This window comes from Sciurus carolinensis, chromosome 7 (genome assembly GCF_902686445.1).
Source record: "Sciurus carolinensis chromosome 7, mSciCar1.2, whole genome shotgun sequence".
Taxonomy (NCBI): Eukaryota; Metazoa; Chordata; class Mammalia; order Rodentia; family Sciuridae; genus Sciurus; species Sciurus carolinensis.
In genome coordinates this window covers 22,478,627-22,499,531 of record NC_062219.1, presented here as the reverse complement: position 1 = coordinate 22,499,531, position 20,905 = coordinate 22,478,627, and the positions used below count along the sequence as shown (strand labels likewise).

Sequence of the window (20,905 nt, the reverse complement as noted above, 5' to 3'; positions counted from 1 at the left end):
AAATAAGATTTGCTTAAGGGAAATTCAGATTAATACGTTCATTCAACAAAAGCCGAGCTTATCATGGTCAGTTTGGTTTGCTTCTTCTCTGTACAGTGCCTTCAATGCATTAGGGTCACCTTTCCTCAGGCTAACTGGAGCCAGCATTATGAGGCATCTTACTCTACCTTTTATATAGCTACAGACACATGTAAAACCTTTCAGTGCCATCACGTAGGTATGTAGTGGGAACACAAGTAAAAATAAGGAATTTTTTTTCAGGGACAGGGTTGACCATATGGAATCTTATTTGCCAGTTTATTTTGAGGTAACAGATTAACCCTGAACTCTCCCTGCTGTGATCCAGTTGATTGTCAGGGTAGCTCCCCTCCAGGTGGTGACACAGGAATCCAGACCATTTCCATCCATGGTTCCATGGCAACACATGGCTCCAGGTCAGTATGGCAGAGAAGAAAGTGAACTTAGAGCAGCCTTTGAACACACTGGTCTTCAAGTGTTCACATCTCTTCTGTTACTATGAGACCCACTGGTCAAAACTAGACCCCTCAGTGGCCCTGCTTAACTGTAAAGATGGAGAGAGAGGTGAGCAAAGCTCTCTGATGGGCAGAAATGACTTCAAGTATACACCAAAAAGAAAAGCCCAAGTGTCAAGGGATTCCACTCAGAGAGAAGAACAGGAACAGAGGCATGAAAACTTGAGGTCTTTCAGCAAAACAAGACCAGTTATCAGTGCAGAGTGACATAAGACTAATGTGGAAAAATAGGTTGACTCTCCTAGCAGGACCTTTGAAGGCAATGTCAAGAAATGAGTTGAACGTAGTTGGAATACTTTAAAGAAGGCAACCAAATGATCAGGATTGTGTTTTTAGAGCCATCCCTTAACATTGGAGGGTGCTGATACATCTGAATGCATGAATTACTGAGAAAAATAATTTCTGAGAAATAGGCGATTAGCATTAAAATCCTAGTTTCTTTTTTTTTTTTGTTCCAGAGTTCTCCTAATAATGAGTTCCATTTTTCTATAATTCCTCCCTAAACTTGTCCTTTTCTCCTGAGGTTTAAGGAGGAATTGAGAAGGAGAGGGTATGAAAAATCATGGAATGAGACAGACATCATTACCCTATGTACATGTATGATTACACAAATGGTATGAATCTACATTGTGTACAAACATAGAAAAGAAATGATGCACCCCATTTGTGTACAATGAATCAAAATGCAGTCTGTGAATAATTAAAAGATAAATAAGAAAATAATTAGAAAAAAGAAAATATTCCAATGCTTTCAGATGTTACTGACTATGGGAACACCCAGTTCAATGTCCCTTTTCCCTCACCTTCCACCTTCGCTTTATCTAGCAGTGCAGTTCCTTCCGCCCTCTTCTCCTCACCCCACAAAATGCTTGCACAATACTTTTAAGGAGAGTAGGCCATCGGAAACAAAAAAGGTTGCACAAATCCCAGAGGGTGCTTCTTTGTGACCATGACTAGCTGTTACTCTCTCACTCCTTCCCCTCTCCTTATATAAAAGTCCTCAGCACCCAGGGGATTTGCCCTCCAACTTGAGCATGAAGATTGGCTTCAAATTGAAGTAGAGGCCATTCAACCTTCTGCCCCTGGAATCTTGCCAATCTGAATGGCAGTAGGGCAGGGTCAGGGTATGAGGAAAGGCTCACGGCTCCTGGTCTCAAGCTCCACTATGAGAGGAGAGTTGCCCTGATAGGATCTTCCACCCACCAATCCTCCAAGCTCATATTCTCCCTAGTTCCATCGGCAACGTTGCAACAGGGTTCAAAGGGTGATCTCAGAAGCTGAACTGTGGCAGTCTGAGCACAAATCCGCCACCTTCCAGTCTGATAAACCTGAGCAATTTTCTCACTTTCTCTTTGCTTCATTTTCTATAAAATGGAATCGATGTTGATGATGATAAAAATAACTATCAAATATACCTCAAAAGATGATTGTAAGAATTAAATGAGTTTTAATCCATGTGAAGTGCTTAGTACCATTGCTGGCATGCAGAAAAGAGATCACACAAAATAATCTTAATCATTATTTGCATGTATTGAGTGAGCTGCTTTTACTATAGGATCTCAAACATGCAACCCTAGTGAATTGGGTCTTTTCAAAAGTGAGAGACTCCACATTTGTATTAGGCTAATTGAAATGCATTTCCAAGAAGAGTAGTTCATTAGGGGCAAGAATCTTTGTTCTGGTGTAGATTTTAAGTTACCTGGGATAGTGAATGATACTGTAGTACAAGTCCAATAAGTACAGTATTTATTGAATGAATGTACAAAGGAGCTTGGGAAGCAATGCATCTCAGTTGGAGCACGGTTTCTGGAGTAGATTTGAAGTCAAATGCTGGCTGCACCATTTAGTAGTTCGACACTGCCTTTGCCAGTCAATCCCCTATTCCCCTATTTCCTCATGCATAAAATAGAGGTACAAATAACTACTGTGTAAAGACCATCATGAGAATTAAATATAATTCTTGAAAGTTTCAAGTAGAAACAGCACATATGAACCAAGTAAATCGTAGCTCTTCTTATTTATTCTACATTTACGTGCATCAATTACTAATGGGAAAAGCATTGTCAATGCAGAGGGATGAAGAGTCCCACTCCCATATGTGCCTGTAATAGGTATTCCCAAAGATGCACATTTTTTTGTATTTTTCCTCATACATTGTTTTCAGTATTTTGGTGCTTATTAATGGAGAAAAAAGAATAGAGAGGGAAAAATTGTAGGTGAGCAGTCTGAGAAAGTACGTAAGATTGAAGATCAGAGAACAGGCCTAAAGACAGTTGTGGGGAGCACAGAGCCCTGTCCTTGAACAGAAGGCCAGAGAGGGGAGCCCCGTGGCAAGTAGAGCCTCCTCTCCCTGCTGGGTCCTCCACCCCACCTCCCCTCCACTGTTAATACCCATATCTGTTTCTCTTACCTCTGTACACCTTAATGTGGCAGAAATGTAAGCCACGGAGGAGGCATTTTGGCAAAATGCACACCAGGGCCCTTTGGTGATTTGGCATCTGGTCACCTCGCCCAGCCAGACTTCACCCTTCAGGCTGTCTCATGGGCCACATCTCCATGGTGGACCATCGCGCTCACTTTGACTTCTTCTTGTCCTGATGGATGAACTCCTTCCTTTCTGCTTTATTCTGCTTGTCAATCCCCAGTCACAGGTAAAAACAGAGCTCAGATGTCTCCTGCTGTGTGCAGTCTTTCCTTGACCCACCCAAGCATAGCAGATCCCTTGGGCCCTTGCACGTCCGCCATCTGCCTAGAGCCCACCATGTTGTCTGATTGTCTGGAGGCAGTGATTAAGGGGCTAGTCTGTGAGAAGGACGAATGCTAATTGTCAAATGTCATGGAAGAAGTGAACAAAAGAGGTCCCTTAAAAACCGCTGTTACATTTTAGGATGCAACAGGAGGCATTTCTGGCATCCCATTCACAAAAACAATTCCTTATTCGGTAGCCTCAGGCTGCAGGACTGAAAAATAAAGAGAAAATACACACCACACTGGAGACTCCCAATGGTGCCACAGCCCCTTGGCACTTCATGGCCACAGTCATTAGGAAGATTTAGCAAGAGGTGTTTACTGCCCTCCAGTCATATTTAAAAATGCTTTTTAAGTGCAAAAATAATAGCCCAGTGAACCATGTCACTGTCCTAACGTAACTGTTTCTGTGACACATAGTTTGCTCTTAATTGCAAAGAAAGGTGTGTCTTTGTTTAATGTGTAATGTTATTTGATTTATTTGGCCTAATTATAAAGCCATATCCTAATAGTTGTTGGGACTAATGTTAGAGCTGAATGAATCCCAAATTTAATACTGAGGCCATAAAAAGATTGGGAAGTGCCTGTGACACACAGACACACAATGCTTGTTGGTTCCATCTGAACCTAAGCTTTTGACCCTGGGTCACAGTTTCTAACTTCAGTTCATGTTCTAACTTCATGTTCATTTTGAACATGAGGCTGCTCCTGTGTAAAAGCAACTCATTCCAGTTTGGCAGCTGGCAGGCACAGACACCCAACACCACACCAAAAAAGCATCATCTAAAATGCTCTGGAACTTTCTAGAGAGATTCTCCACCATATCACCAAACAAAAACTGGCACCTCAGTCTTTAGGAGAAGGAGTCCTATGACAAGAGGAGATTCCGTTGAACTTCTGGAGAAAAGGAAACTATGGTGTTTGAGACTGTTAGCTCCCTGTCACTCAGGACACTGAAACATCTGTCCTAGGGAGGGAGTGGCAGAATTGAACTGACCTATTAGTGGAATTAATAACAGCAGCTTCAGGATAAAACATTTGGTCATATTTTCAGAGGTAAAAATTTAGTTTCCAAACTGAACCTGTATCAGTTTGATTTCCTAGATGCCTGGATGTCATCTCTGTCTCCCTGGAAGAGGAGAATGCCTCACCAACAGATTCTAAGTTTATGGTTGTCCCAAGGGAAGATCCACCCAATTCTGCCCAGACCCCCACCCCATGTGGTGGCTTCCAGAACTCATCAAGTGATTACACTTGTATGGGGAGCTTAGAACTTTGCCCAAGATCGGAATCAACCAGCGTTTTGTGATTTCCCTGTTTCCTGTAATAATCACTTTAAATCTTACTTTGCTAATGCAATGGGCCCAATTTTCAAAACTGGGAAATTCCTTCCTACTTTATTTCCAAATACAGATTTCTCATTTTTAATAGAATGAAGAAGAGGAAAAGGGGGGTTGGGAAGCAAGCATCCAAGTTAGAATCCGGAGTGTACGACTCTTTGTATCCTGGGGCAGGTTTTCATAATATTTCTGTTCATGGTGTACCTCATAGAGACCCTTCCTCACCCCATCTTCTCAGGGAGGCCCTGTTGCGTCACCAGCCTGCCTGCAGCCTGGGTGCCCCCAAGAACACAGGTACACACTGACACTCATGCACAGGTATGCACGCGCTATGCATGCCTACACAGCCATCCTTGTGTTTTTTGGTCATTAGTTGTCTTAGGGATATCAGATATCAGATGTCCTGATATCCTTAGGGATACCTAGATGTCCTGACAGACATGAAAGCAAAAGCAAGCTGACCTGGTGATCTGATGCACCCATTATTCTGAGAACACCCCCCGAGGCCAGGTCCTGTCAATGCACAAAAGTGGACTCTAGGTTCCAGCTCTGTTACCAACAAGGCTGGTCACACCTCATATTCAAAACCTGGTTTTGTCTCCAAGGAAGAAATTATTTCCCTATGGTACAGGAGTACCATTCTCCTATTGAAAAAAAAAGTTTTAGAGAGAAAGAGAAAGACAGCCTGAGGTCCTACAACCCTTCCAAGGGTGTACCTCCAATGACCTAAGGGTCTCTCACAAGGCTCCACCTCTTAAAGGTCCACCTGTGCTCCCAGGACCAAGCTTCCCAATAGAGTCCCTTGGGGATAAGCCACACCCAAACCATAGCAACGACTACCCAAAGAACAATCCAGTCCAGGTCTTAGGAGCCCCCGCTGGTGACCAGATTTTATCCACTTCTCTGTTTATTGAACACTCTTAGGCTTTAAATGGTATTGTGTCAGGAAACAGGTGCTTCTTGATTCCACCTCCAGGCATCAGATCGCTAGGGTGTTCTGACTTTATGGTAGCTGACTTCCTCGTTTATGATTATTTGGATTAGAATATGCCACAGGAAGTAAGAGTGAGGAAAATTCATGTTGTTAGAGTGAAGACCATTTTGTTCCTTCTGAGCCCCAACCAAAAAATAGTTCTGGTCTATTGGGAAACAATGAATGTTATCTTCAATTATGCACATTCTTATTGATTCTAAGATTATTCAACTCTGATGTATTTTAAAATATGATTCTAAAGCACCCCCCCCCCCAAAAAAGCATGGAATTTGGAGGCAGATTCAAAACAGAACTGGTTTTGAACCCTCCCTTTCTCTGGACCTACTCGCTGAGTGATCATAGGCAAAATAATTAACCTCTCTGAGCTTTTCTTTTCATCTGAAGAATGGAGTTAGTAATACTCACTTAAGAGAATGTTCAGAATATTAAATAATCTCAACAAATATTTATCAGGTTCCTTCTATGTGCCCAGGTCTTTTCTAAGTACTGCAGATGCCTCAGTGAACAAAACATAAGATTCCCATTCTTATGGAGCTGATAGTCTTAAATGGAACTGACCATTTCTCTGCTGGGTCTTAAGTCTTTGAAGCAGTATTGCCTGGGAATGGATTCAAACTGGCTTCCTCATACCTGAAGTTCTAAAATAACTATCCCTCTTGCTACTGCAGATTTGGAGTTATAGCTAAGCTATTGATGGTCGCTTAGAATTCAAAAAGTTCATCTATAAAATTTTACCACTTTTTTAGTTCATAACACTTTGTATTAGGGTAACGCTTACAATAAATCTTTGGCACTGTGTTGACTCGCTAGTATATGCTATTTAGAAGTAAATATGATTTGCATTATAAATGTTTAGAGGGGAGATAAACACTCTTTTGTGCATGAAAATTCTGAATGATAAGAATGGTGTGGACAAACTTTCCCCTGAGATTTACCACTTAGCCACAAAAAGACCTTGCTGGTGTTTATGTCACTGATAGAGCAAGTTGCTCCTTTTTAGTGTCAACAATTTCAAGGGTGAAATGATCTAGAAAGATCTACCTTTTTTAAGATAAATTTTTTCTGCCTGCCATCGAGAAAGCATATCCTAACCCTGTGCTGATTGTCAGCCAGTAGACTGGATAAAATAATAACCACTGGGTAACTAAGCATATTTAGGTTGGTCACTTGAACTAATATAAATTTGTAGAAAAATGGGTTCATTTCTATTCACTTTGGATCAATGAATGAAGGGGTTGAACTAAGAAATGCCTTAATATGAATGAGCGCAAACTAATATGATGGTCATTTATAACCCACACGGGTTATCAGAATCAACATTGTCTTCAGTGTAAAGGTTTGATTTGCAAGTGTTTTTTTTTTTTTCTATGTGAGGTTCGATAAGATATGACCTTATTGCTAGCTGTATTTTTAATTTTACACAGTGAAACTATTGTTGCCATCTCAAACAGTTGGTGAAATTCCATTCCAGTGTCATCTGAGGTAACTTGATTGTAATAAAAATCCAATAGAATGGTTTTTTTAAACGCATTTATTTTTTCTGTGTTAGCACACATGTGCATTTTGCATGCTTCCCTACAGAGCTAATTATACTGTTTCAAAACAATAATAATAGTAAAGAAGATAAAAGATGAAGAAACATAAAGCTACCCAACTGTGGGATCACTCTCCTGACATCCTTAGAATGCCACTCTATTTACTAATGAATTGGCACTTGGAACAGTTATCTAGAGGAGAATGTTGAGACCAAACAAATAAAACTGTACACTGTTCTAATATTTCTTTCAAAATCATTTCTTTCTATTTTGCCTATGAACATAAACAGTAAGTGGCTCCCGAGATGCTCACCTTGATATCCCCAACATGTCTTTGACCTACCAACACATACCTGCCACCTGGCTTCATTGAAAATCAGGACATTAAATTCCCTACCTTTTCCTTGAATGTGCAAACAACGTGGCCTACACAGAAGATTCTTCCATGGCTGTTCAGGAGGTACTGAGTAAAATGCAAACCTGCTGACAGATCAGTTTTCAATCATTTATGCCATCTTTGCACTTTTAAGAAACATCAGAGTTGATAAGTAAGGATATATCCTGACCCACTTCTATCTAAGAAGGTCTTAGACCTTTATGTCTCTCTACCATATTCCAATACCAAGAATGTTTTGGATCTCAGAGGGATTTAAGAACTTGAATTTCCTTCTTACCTTTTGGGTAAATACATTTCACCTCCATCCTGGTCCCTTGTGCATAGTCCGTAGTGTAACCACTGGATCAGAAAAAACAAGGGGACGTTCTACTCAACTTCTTGGGATTCTGCCTTCATACATGGTATATAAATCCATGCACTATTGGTATAAACTGGCACAACCTTTCTGGAAGCAAATTTGACATTGTTTTCTAATCCAATGCTGATATACACATAATTTGGCAGTATGTATCAGTATCCTTAAAATCTTTATAGACTTTAACTCCAAGGAAATAATTTCACATTTAGACCTTCAGACAGAGAGTTCTATAAAAAAAATTGATCATGACATTTCTAATAAATGAAAAATTGAAAACCTTTTACTGCTTGATGCCCAAGGATAGGAATTGGTTAAAAAATTTTTAGTACATCCACATAATAGAGTTTGAAGCAGCTATGGTCAGGGCTGGTGGTCTAGAAGAATTTCCAAAATAGAATAACAAAAAATCTCATGCTACAATATTGTGATAAAAATCTAAAACTAAATTGCATGCACAGTATGATCTAAAAGATGTATAAATAATATGACCAAGGAGGAAAAAACCAACACATTCCCCCCCAAATGTTAGCTCTGGTTATTCTTATTCCTTTCTTGTGTTCCAGTTCTCTTTGCTCTACATCTTTCTATGGTATCAAAATTTCCTATCACAGACATCAAATAAAATAAAGTTTCAAAAGTTAAGATACAGGAGAAAAATGGAGCAGTTGCTTCAGTACATGTTATCAAGTCTGTTCTCCCTCTCTGGTGAGTTGTATACACTGCTTTCTACTCTGGCTCTTTCCTGGGAATTTACATTGCTCATTTTCCTTCTAGAGAAAAAAAAAAAAGAAAGAAAAAACAACTGTAGAAAGGCGATGATAAGACTCTGTGTCACCTAGTCTCTGTTCTTTTCCAGCACACAACGGTTTTGCCGTTTATATTAATCGAGATGAGGACATCGCACCATCAGTATCCCAGCAGGAGCTGTGGACTCACAGCCATATGCACCTTCTCTGTGGGCTATATATTATGGTAAGGACCGTGCCTGCTGGGCCTTCATATTGTATTAGATTTTGCACTGCTAAATTTGGGCACATATTGCATTATGGATATAATCACTAACAGATTCACACTGTGTGCCTCATTTGGTCCAAGACCTGGGCTTTGTCTCGTTTCCCCAGATGCTTATATTTTTAGAAAGTATATGCCAAACCTCACACAGCAGGAATTTGTTGAACAATCCCATGTAAGCAGTGGTTCTTCCAAGGCTACATTTTTCAACTCTTTTTCAAACTAAATGTTTTTCTTGGACACCAATTTTATGGCTTAAGGGCTTTTTAGCTTGGGATTTTTTTGTTGTCGCTTTTGTTGGGGGTGGGGGTGGAGAAGTTGCAACAAACATGAAATGAGAACAGAAGAAATGACCTCTTAGAGCAGCAACTTTCATAGGAAGTGGGTGAAAAATATACATTTTTCTGAATGTGTTTAAAACCTATTCCAGAATCAGCTATTTCATATAGAACGCATTTAGTCATTTGGGTGTTGAATGTTGGGGTCTGTCAGCCACAAGAACTCTCCATGAAGTCTGTTGGGCACAACGAAGTCCCAAGAATAAGGTGACAAATTTATCTGATAAGAGATTTTGCTTGGCAAGTTTACTTCACATTAATTTCAGTTTTATCATGTTTTAATACTTCAAAAATTATCTTAACATAGAGGATTCCTTATTTCTCCTTATAATTCCTCATCTTCTTCCATATATCAACACACACATACTTCTCTTGACTTGGCTATCCTTCCCACCAGCATATCTGTCCCTTGGGACTCTTTCGTCCTGAGTTCTGGGTCACCATCCCCTCCTTTAAGCCTGAAGGACTGGATAATGTTCTTCCAAACGCCCCACCACTGTACTTAATCCCGCCAAGAGCCCGGAGCTCTTGGGAGGCCCAGTCTCCGTGGAGCATTTTGCTTTGGCCAGCTTAGAAATATAAAATCAAGTACAGTCAGTCCAGGACTTCACATACTTTGCATAAACAATCACATAATGCTACAGATCTGAGCAGAAAGAGAAATTGCTGCCAAGAAGTCTCACCATGTGGCTGGGTCCATGTGGGGCATCCAGAGAGTGGACCCCAGAACCAACATGCACTGAAGTTCATCCATTTGCCACTCCCTTACCTAGTAAAGGACCATTTGCAAGCACCGGGAAAGAGTCCTAATTACTTTCAGAGTTGGATTTGTTGTTGTTGTTGTTTATTCGTTTTGTTTTTCTGCATGCAATACCTTAAGTATTGACTTCATCTAAGAGAAAAAGTCCAAAAGAAATGTGACTAATTTTATGTCTTGGAAATGAACATCCATGCTTTTTACAAATGAACTTGGTATTAAATGACTGTTACCTTTCTGAAGAATCAAGTAGGGGAGCTACTGCCATTGCGAGGATGCTACAAAAGCCAAAACATGCCTGGAACTGCCTTTAGCACTAGCTTAAAAATCACCTTCTCTACCTCCACCTCCACCCCAAATACAGGCTCATGCCTCTGCACTTGCATGTGCTCACCAAGGGGACAGGCAGGTTTTTCTCTCTGGGAACCGTGGTATGTTTCTCAGTGTTCATTCTTATGCTATTGAATTATTTTGTAAAGCCCCAGAGGTTTCAGGACTATGTTCTTTCTGATGGCCTTTCTTCGACTGTGTGTACAATCAGCCCACATTCCAAAGAGGCACGGGGGAAATACCACGCAATCCTCATTATAGACCCCCAAGATCCCTCATTACAGTGAAGCATTACTCACGCTCTTGTGCCAAGTGAGGCTTGCCAGCTCCATGTACTCCCTCAGCAAACCAGTACTTGTTTGGTGGTGTGTTTGCATTAACCAGAGAATTCCCCCAGATTTGTTCTGAGAAAGCTTTCAAAGTAGGCATTTTCCTTTGGTGTTCTGCCCCAGGCATTCATAGCCATGCCAAGAGCTGAACAATGCCTCTCACGTCATGTCACATTATATAAACCCAAAGACTGAATTGTTATCAAAAAGGCACTGACTTTTTGCTCCCTTCTAGACTATCTCAGGACTCACATACCAGTAACACAACAGAGGAAGTTTCTGGATATAAAATCTTTGGATAGCATTCCAGTGTTGGAACTGGAAATTCGGGAACTTCATGTCAAGATGCAAAAAAGAAATATTCTACTTATCACGTGCTAATTAAAAAATAAGTAGGTCTCCTTTACTGTCCTGAGCAGGGTTGAGCTGAGCCTGTACCTTGGGGCTGCTGGTCAGCACGTCCACTCCTTTCCTCAGACACTAACTGGCTCTCACTCTCCTCCCCATCTGAAGCTGTCCTCTTCCTAGTTTTGGAAAGGGGGACTTGAGAAAGCCCTGGAGAGATGCCTGGATCTCAGTGATGCGCCCACTGAGTTCCCACCCTCAATGGCCCCATGTCCCAACCTTGTCTCAGTCCTCCCAAGCTTAACATCCACGTCCATCCCAGGTCCTCTCATGACCGCTTCTGCCTATCCACCAGGCTGCTTCCTTCACTTGCCCAAATGTTTCAGACACCAACATCCTTCTGTTCACTTTGCGAAGAGCTCTTAACTCTTTTCCTGGATACTTATCCTCCATCATCATCTCCCAGATACTATTTGTAAGATTCCCCTTATAAATGAGAGGATCCTTATAATCTCATGCTACATACAATACAGAGGTCCCCTGGGTCATTAATGTGATACTAATTATCAAGGTTCATAGTAGGTACCATTCTTCTGAGGCAGACAACATGCCAAGTGCTTTTCAAATATTACATTAAGGTTCCCCCAGGAGACATTTGAGATGGGCAATTCTTGCCCATTTCACAAAGAAGGGAGCTAAAGCTCAGAGAGGTTATCTGACTCAATCAGGACGAGCCACTGGGCTCTGCCAGAACTGTAGATGTGTGGCTCAGAATCTACATTATTAGCAATTCCCTTGCCTGCCTCTTCCGGTATGAAGAGTAACTCTATGGATGAAAGTATTTACAGGTTTTTGGTTTTGTTGTGTTTTAATGAAACACACCAGAAACAGCCAGGTCTAGGAGTTAAAGCCCATTTCCTGGGTTGGAATTCTGGCCCCTCCACTTCACCTTTTTAAGCTCATTCAGATATAAATAGGGAGAAGTATAGTGTGCCCCTCACAGAGCAGTTGTAAGGACTCGGTGACTGTATGTAGAACCTAGAGAACAATGCCTACCTCATAGTAAAAATTTCCTATACATGATATTATCACTTCTAAGAATCTCCACAACAAACAGTAGTATGAGCATCTAATGTTTTCTTTTCAAGGATTTGAGAATATTAGTTATGATGCTGTAAGTTCCATCTCTCTTTATTTATTTCACTAACTCACCCTTCACTTTTTCTACAAGACTTGAAAATACCATTTTTTATTGTCTTAGGGTCCTAATGGTATTAGATGAATACCATATTCCAAACACCATTATCTCAAATACGTTCATAAGATAACTTTCCACTATAGGAAATGGAGCAAAATCAGAATGAAATATGATCTTTCCTTTGTGATGCAATCCTAAATTGTCTCATAATTTTATCTGCCCCAAGCTTGATTATCTTCAGGCCATGCAATTGTGGATTATTATTGTTTTCTTATTGAAATGTCTCTATTTTCTCAAGTTTCTATTGGAAACATGCCTTATTTCTGTTTATATGTATTATCTAAAACACAAAGAAATTCTCAAAAACAAAAATAAGAGTGCACTCAGATTTAAAAGTCTAAGAATTTTTCGTCATGAGTGAGTAAAATTTTTAGTAAGAAAATGAAATTTTAGACCACATTAAAGTCCTCCCATTTGCTTGGATGCTCCTTCACCAGTTAAACATACCTGACCCAGGTGTAATTGTTCTTTGACCAGAGATGACATTTTCCTCTGCTCAGCTTGAACCTTTTACTCCACCATAACTGCCTACCTGTTGACTTTTATGTCTGTACTAGTTTTTGAAAGTTTCCCTGATTTTTCTGACTTTGGAGAACTGTGCCCAGGCTGAAAGAGCAAGTTCTAAGCTTGTCACATTCTGAAGAGAGATGCCTTTCTTGGGGTTTGTAAGAGAAAACCAAAGGACTCTGTTCCCTTGCCCATCACCAGAGTCACCCATGCTCTTCCTCATGACCATCTCCCCATCCTCAATCTCCAGCCTGACTGGGAAAGGAGGAGAGGGTCTTTGCAGGCTTGGATTTGTGGTCTGGGGGAGCCATTAGGGAGTGGAAAGAAGCGACATGAAAAAAAGAAGAGACATGAAGTGTCTCCCATGCTCACCAAAGTCAAGCCTGAGAGGCTCCAACAGAATCCGTGGTAGGAATCCATTCAAGAAGCAGACTTTTCCATCTTTCTTATGTCTCATAGCTGTACAGGAAAAGTGCACCAAAACAGTGGCATGTGGAGAGAGGGACAAGTAGAGCAGCCCGTGATCTCATGGTTGCAGGTCTCAAAGGTAAATGAGTTTCCTGTGGGTTTGACTTGACACTGAGGAAGCTTTGCCACTGAGCTCTCTTGATAGCTCACCCAAGAATTTTCCAGCAGTAAGAAACTGTGGTGTGCTGCCATGAGCAGAAGCTGAGCAGTGTGCAAGGTGTGGAGCCAGCCACCATCTTCCCTGCATCAGGAAACTCTGCAGTGGAGAAGCCCTTTGGAGACTCCTGCAAATCTCACACATGCGTCACAAGCAAAAGTGGACATTTGGACTGCAGCTTCGCTGCATTCATCAGCAAGAAGTTGAGATTAGCCAGAGCAGTAGAGGCAGCCACTTGTAGGACAACAGGTACTGAAGTCAAAAGACATTTATTCTCTTCTCATTTCTCCTCTCAGACCTCCAGACAGGGGAGAGACATCTCAGAACCAGGCCATCCCCTCCCCTCAAGGCTCTGGAGTGGTGGTGGAATGAAGAAGCAACGTCCCCTCCACTCAGGCCTCCAGCAACAAGCCTTGTGAGTTTGAGGAAAGCAGAGGGCCAGTGTGTTGGAGGGAAAGTGAACAGAGACTCCTGGGGTTGGAGATGATCACAGAGGGCCTCGTGAGTCATTTTAAGAACTTTGTGCTTAATTCAGAGTGAAATCTAGAGTCCTTGGAAGATGTGAACAGAAAGTTACGTGACCCAAGATGTTTTTAAAGCATCACTTGGCTACTTTGTTAAAAGTGGATTGGGGTAAGGGATTGATTTAGTCAGTTTTTTCAATGCTGTGACTAAAAGACCTGATAAGAACAATTTTAGAGGAGGAAAAGTTTATTTGAGGGCTCACGTTTCAAAGGCCTTAGTCCGTAGACAGGTGACTCCACTCCTCAGGGCTCAAGGTTAAGCAGAACATCATGGCGAAGGAGTGTGGCAGAAGGAAGCAGCTCACATGATGATCAAGAAGCAGAGAGAGACTCCACTCACAGACACAAAATATATACCCCAAAAGCATGGCCCCACTGCCCACCTCCTCCAGCCACACCCTACCTGCCTTCAGTTACCACTCAGGGAATCTCCAACAGAGGATTAATTCTCTGATTAGGTTAAGGCTGTCAACCCAATCATTTCACCTCTGAGTGCTCTTGCATTATCTCAAACATGAACTTTGGAGGACACCTAATATCTAAACCATAACAGGGTTGGAACAGGGGAAGAGATGGAAGGCTATAGAAGTAATCCTGGTGAGAGACAAAGTGGCTTGGCCTCCGATGGTAGAAATGGGGGGTGGTTGAAGGTACAGTCAACAGGACTTCATGATGCAGTCAATAAACTCCGGACACAGCCCCTTTATCGTATTTAACCTTGATATGGAAGACAAAATAATGCCCACCCTACCCCCCAGAGATAACCACACCCCAATCATCAAAAAAAGGTGAATGTTACCATACATGGTACATAGCAAAAGGACCTTGAAGTGTGATCAGCTGAAGGACCTGGGTAGGGAAGATTATCCTGCATTGGCCAAGAGGACCACAGGAGTCCTTAGAGGTGAAGAACCTTTCATAGCTGTGGTCAGAACGAGACATGATATGGAAGAACAGACTGTTCTGACAGACATAAGGTGGAAAGGACTCAGACCTCCATTGCTGGCTTTAAAGGGAGAGAAAGGAGGCCATGAGCAAGGGACATGGGCCATCTCTAGAAGGCGAGAAAGGCACAGAAGAGAGTTTTCCTCTGAAGTTAGACATCTAATCTACAGAATTTTAAGTTTATGTCATTTTAAGCCATGAAGTTGGTACAGTAAGTTATAGCAGCAGTATCAAACTAATATACTTGAGCAAATCATTTAATCTCTGTGTGCCTCAGTTTCCCTATTTGAGTAAAAAAGAAATCAAATACTTCTCAGGCAGGATTGCTGTGAGAATCTGAAAAATGGGTATACAATGCCCACCACGTAATTGACAGTACAGTGGCCATTACTATAGTTCCGTTTATTCTCTAAGAATACTCAATCTCTGGGCAGCCTAGACTCAGTGCTTTCTGCATGTCTTCCTTCATGAACCTGTGGGACTTGTTCTGGGAGCAGAAGTTCAGACCATTGAATTCAGAGGCTCCTTGATCAGTTTTCCTCTTCCTTGGACCTTTGAGCATATTACTTACCCTTCCCTAGCCTCGTTTGTACCACCTACAAAACAGAAAAGAACTCCTGCATCATGGGAATGTAGGGATGCTCAGGAAATGAAAGGATCTTTCCTTCCTTCTAGGCCACAAAATCCCAAATGTCTGCAGAGGCTCTGTGAGAGAGACCCATTTTCTTTCTATCTCTCTTCCCCACCAAACTAATTTATTCCATTTTTTCCTCTGCTCTTCTTATGGGTTTTGTCCCCCCTTCATGGGATTTCTATCTTTGCACCCTTATTGAGAATGCTAAAGAGTTTTCTGAAATTTTCCTATGGTTCATATATTAAGCTATTTCCGGAACTCTGATTTCCCCCTGAGAGTCAAGAATGTCACTGCTTTCCCATTGTTCCAATCTGCTTGTTTTCATAAGCACTTTGTTGAGAGTGTGTTGTTTTCTCATTCTTTTAACAAGAAGTCTATCTGCACTCTTGAGGGCTTAACCACTGAGATGTGGCTTGTGCTGGGCCACTCAGAGAATCAGCTGGGGCACGGGGTCAGTAGGCTTCCACACAGGAAAGGCCTGTGTCTCCAATCCATCTCAATTCCCAGGATTTGTCAGTTGGAGTTCATCTTCTCCTACCCACATGAGTTGGTTCTCAGATATTCTGGGAATACCTGGAGGCCCCGAAGTCATTTTCTATGTGGTTATGATCCTTCCACACTCCCAGCTCCAACCCGTAACCATGCCATTCCTTCTTCTCCCTCAATCTTCTCAGATTACCAAGTTGATGCTGTTCACGTCCTTGTTGCTGCTTGGCAATTTTTCCACGTGAACATCTCTGTCCACTCTCGTCTACCTCCACCTCGTTCTCCCACTCCTCACAATGGATGGCCTGGCCTTCTATGCCACAGAGAAAACCAGACTTCAAACATTCTCTCTGCACCTACCCTTTCCTCACCCAGGAGATGCCTTTCCTCACCTTTCAACAGGCAGCCCTTCCCTCTGTGAGCTGGCCCTGTCTCCTCCCAGCTCTCTGGGACCTCATCTGTCAATCATCATTTCATTCTTCTGTAACTTCAGTCTCACTCCCGGATCCTTCCAATATATTTCAGTATTTTACACACACACACACACACACACACACACACACACACACACACACAGAGTTTGGTCCTCAAGTTCACCTTACAAAAATTGCTTTTCCAATACCACCCCCTTGGAAATCCAACTACTACCCCACTTCCAACTCAGTCAAGTTACTCCCAGGAGTTGTTTAAATTGTCTCTACTCTCACTTACACATTTAAGAGACAGGATAATGTAGTGGTTTAAAAAATTAACCCATGTCTGAATTCTGTTTCTGCCATTTGACCTTGAGCAAAGTCATTTAACCTCTCTGTGCCTTAATTTTCTCATCAGTGAAGTGGGACACTAATAGTACCTATTTCATAAGGTCATCATGATCATTAAAATAATGTTCACCTTTAGTATACATAAGGCATGTAGGATAATACCTAGTGCACAGAGTATGTACTGTAATATTATTATTAACCCACTCCAATGTGGCTTAAGCTTTCATTACTTTAGAAAAACCTTTGCTGATATCACCAGTGACTTCTGTCTTAAGGAAGTCACGGAATGCTTTGTAGGCCTCTTCTCAGTGACTATTTTATGCTCCCTTTCCCAAACACTCTCTTCCCTGACTTCAGTAATATTACAATCTCAATCTCCCTACTCTTCCCCTCCCCCAGTTCCCATGATGATCCCCTTAGCTTCCTTTGATGGTTCTTCCAACTCTACCTAAACCTCCATATTGGAGTTTTTCGGGGACCCAGTACTGGATTCCTTTTCTGTTTCTACTGATTCTCCCTGGTCCAACCAGTCCCCTCAATGTTTGTAATACCTTCATCCCAAACCTTCAGCCAGCCACTCTCCTGAGCCTATTCCATATCTACCCACTGAGCAACTGCAAGCTAACCTCATGTCATACCTGATTTCCCATCTTACCTCCAAACCTGCATACCCGCCACCATCACCCACCCTGCTACCCATACCAGAAGTCTAGGAGACCCTCTCAATCTCTCTTGGGTATACGGCAGGCAGTGGCTTACCAGTTTCTGGCTTCTGTACCTGCAGGACACTTTTAGAACCCTCGTTCTTTGCTCTACTTCCATGGGCAACATGATCCAAGCTCAGTTATCTCTGTCCTAAACCACTGCATAAAACTAGCATCCCCCATCCACCCTATCTATTCACAGGATCACTGAGTGATCTTATAAAAACAAATATAAGAATATCACTCCTTTGCTACAGAGTGTGAATTTCTCATTGTTTCTAGGGATTAGGACAAAATTCTTTATGTGGTTTAGGGAGCCCCTGATGACCCCTCCTCCTCCCCTTCATTCCCCTTTGCTAACTAGGCCAGCCAGGTGAGCCTTCTCTCTGATTATCAAGAGATTATCTAATTATCTTCCCAAAGTCACCATTTTCAACCTGTCCATACCCCAGCCAACCCACCTCTCCCCCACCATGACGCCCACTTCTGTTAACTCAAAGTTCATCTTTCAGATACTAAGATTCCGGCCTTAGTATCTTTCTCAGTAGGGGGGCCTTCTGGAATTGTCCACACACGGCAGCTTCTTTCTGGTGCACTGCTGTAATCCCCTGTTCATCTGTGCCAGGGATTTCAAAGCTGCTTGTAGTCTTGTGGATTTGTGGGGTTTTCTTTTTTTCCAAAAACTTGCCCCCATAGTCCCCTCCTCTCACGATCTAGAGCAAGAGAAGATCATCACCTAACACAATATTAAAGTATTCTAGAGTATTCTAAGGGTTCATTATCTGTAGACATACATCAATTGAGATGTCATAGACAATGTTCTTAATTCTGAGAGCTCAATAAGAGATTGTGAGAGTGAGTTTTAACTGAAAGATGCATTGTGTGTATCCCCCCACACCTCTCTTACCCTTATCTCAGTAGTAACCACACAAACTGTTTGCAATGCCCCCCACATCCGTTCCTCTCAGCTTGAGTTTCAGCTGTACTGTCTCTTCTCCCACCTGCCTGATTCATTGAAATTGCCAACTGAAGCTGATACTTTTGTAGGAGAAACCTCAAGACTGCACTTCTTGCCCGAGTGACATCTGGTATGAGAGATGATCCAGTTCAGGCAATAGAAACATCTCAACTAGAGGAAAATTATATAGCCTCTGCCTTTTCCTGAGCTGAGCCTGTGCAGGGTCTCAGAGAGTTTGAGAACACTTTGAAGCTCAGAACATTCTCTGGTGGGCTGTACCGGAGCCTTTCTATGAGCATCTTCACAGTGACCGCAGCCCTGCCCAGGTTCACCTTTAGCAGATGGTCTCCATAGCCAGCAATAACCAGGAGGAAAACAGTTCCCAGGCACTGGTCTCTCCCAGAGCACCAAGCAGTGCTAGGCTCCCAGGAGACAGAATAAAAACCAATTGCAAATAAACAATTCAGATGAGGAGATATCTGCACCACAGTTGAGTTTATACTCCCAGAGTCAATAGAATCTAAAGCCAAAAGACCATTTGTTTGAGGTTAATGGAAATGGCAAGAGAAACTTGGTCTAAAATCACCATGTAAAATTTTGATTTATACATTTCCCAATAGTTTTCCAAGTAAGAGAAGCATCTTGATTATTATTATCATAATATTCTAAATCTCTTATTCTGAAATATTTAGGTACTTGTTGATCAAGGACAAAGTTCATTGACTTTCTCAAATAAATGTCTGTTGAGTGCCTACCATGTGTAAGGCCTTGTGCAGGTGGGGGAGATTAACAATGGGAAAAGCTTTGGCTCTGACCTAGAAGCTTCCACACTATTGAAGGACTCAGGGAAATAAGCAGTAATTAGAGTTGATAAAGACCTGTTTATAAAAGAAGAAGTAGGTGGAGCTCTGAAAGCCCAGAGGAAGGTTCTCTCACCTGATTTACAGGGTCATGAAAAGCTTCCCAGAGAAAGTGACATTGTAACTTGTCCCTTTGTGGGTGAATAGGAGCAAGCCCTATGAATAGGGTAGAGCCCCAGGCAGGAAGGAGAGACAACCCTCAGCAAGTCAATGGAGTTCAGTGCACCTGGAGCCATGACCTTTGACCCTCCTCCACCTTTATTTTACTGTTCCACAATGTCCATCTTTGAGCAGGTTTCTTGGTGGCCGAGGGGGTGGGTAGTTGTTCTGCCCGCTTCCTGTGCTCCCAGGTTTTCTGTGGTCACTTCTTCCCACCCTCCCTGTGTTCCGGCCCTCTTAGCAAGCATTCTTACACTGCTCCCATCTATTTTCCACTTCTTGGCCAGAGAGTTTGTTTTTTAAATGCAAATTCTATTATGTCAGTCCTTCTATTTAAAACCTCAATAGTTTGCTTTTTCCAGTCTGAGGTTTCTGGGATTTTTCTGTTTTGGTAGCACTTTTCTTTTATCCTTGCACGTCTCCCTGGGCTGTGATATTCTCACATGACAGTAGAAAAACAAAATGTGTAAGTCATCCTTATGATCTGAGAATTACGTACAAAAATCCTATGTAAGTTAAAACGATGCATAAATTTACAGGTACAAATACAAACTATTTTCAAACGATAGTGAGTCACTTAGCCCCTTGATACTCTGCTGGAAAAAACATTGGATATGAAAGAAAATGGAGTTCTTAGACTTGGATAAGCTATGTCCTCTAGCTTCTCTGGAGGACTGCAAGACAGAAGTGACAATTCATTCATAAATTCTTGCCAGCCTCTAGAGAAATTCCAAGAACTGCCATTAGGACTCTGTTGAGATCTGTCCATTCCCTAGAGGAGTAATAGCTTACAAAAAAAATTGTCAGGCAAACTTTTTTTTTAAACCTCTCCTTCTGAGCAGACTACTATCACCTTATTTGTGACTTTGACAGGATTAAATGTTAAATGTTCCAGTAGATTTTCTTCTTTTTCTCATCTTTGAAACTTCCTTTTTGTTACCTTTGCCACTGAACACCATTTTGACTGGGTTAAAGTTCTTATAAACTTCTTTGTAACATTCCTTGGGTTTTGTTCTAGAAACTGCTGGTCTCTACTCTTTTTTTTTTTTTCCTGCATTCCTGGGGATTGAACCCAGGAGGACTCTACCACTGAGCTACACCCTGGCCCTTTTCATTTTTTTGGCTTCTTACTTGCGATCCTCCTGCCTCAGCCAAGCATGTAGCTAGGGTTACGGATGTTGCCACCATGCCACACTGGTCTCTGATCTTAATGTGAAGAAATCCAAAGCAAGCTTCATTTTGTTAGAGAACAACCTACTATTATATCAGGAGACATTTTAAAGTCGTCCTTCCTTGAATTTAATAATTCCATCAAGGTTAAATTCATCTTGTCAATTATTTTTTGACCTTGTTCAGAAAACATCTTTTCAATTTCAGATTACGATTTTTTAATGTAGGATTTTTTAATGTTCTTCTAATAGATGGTATATTTTGATTCTTTTTTTTTCTTCCCTTAAAAATAGTAT

At 41.7% G+C, this 20,905-nt stretch overlaps 1 protein-coding gene across 2 annotated transcripts in view; it reads left to right on the top strand.

Annotated features, from left to right (window-relative positions):
* The window catches only part of Aig1 (androgen induced 1), a 244,053-nt gene that overhangs the window by 190,007 nt on the left and 33,141 nt on the right, over window positions 1-20,905 (top strand). For both annotated transcript variants that reach the window (XM_047557714.1, XM_047557715.1), the window contains exon 4: window positions 8,762-8,877. In XM_047557714.1, coding sequence (XP_047413670.1) covers window positions 8,762-8,877 — 116 coding nt within the window. The remainder of the gene's footprint in view (window positions 1-8,761; window positions 8,878-20,905) is intronic.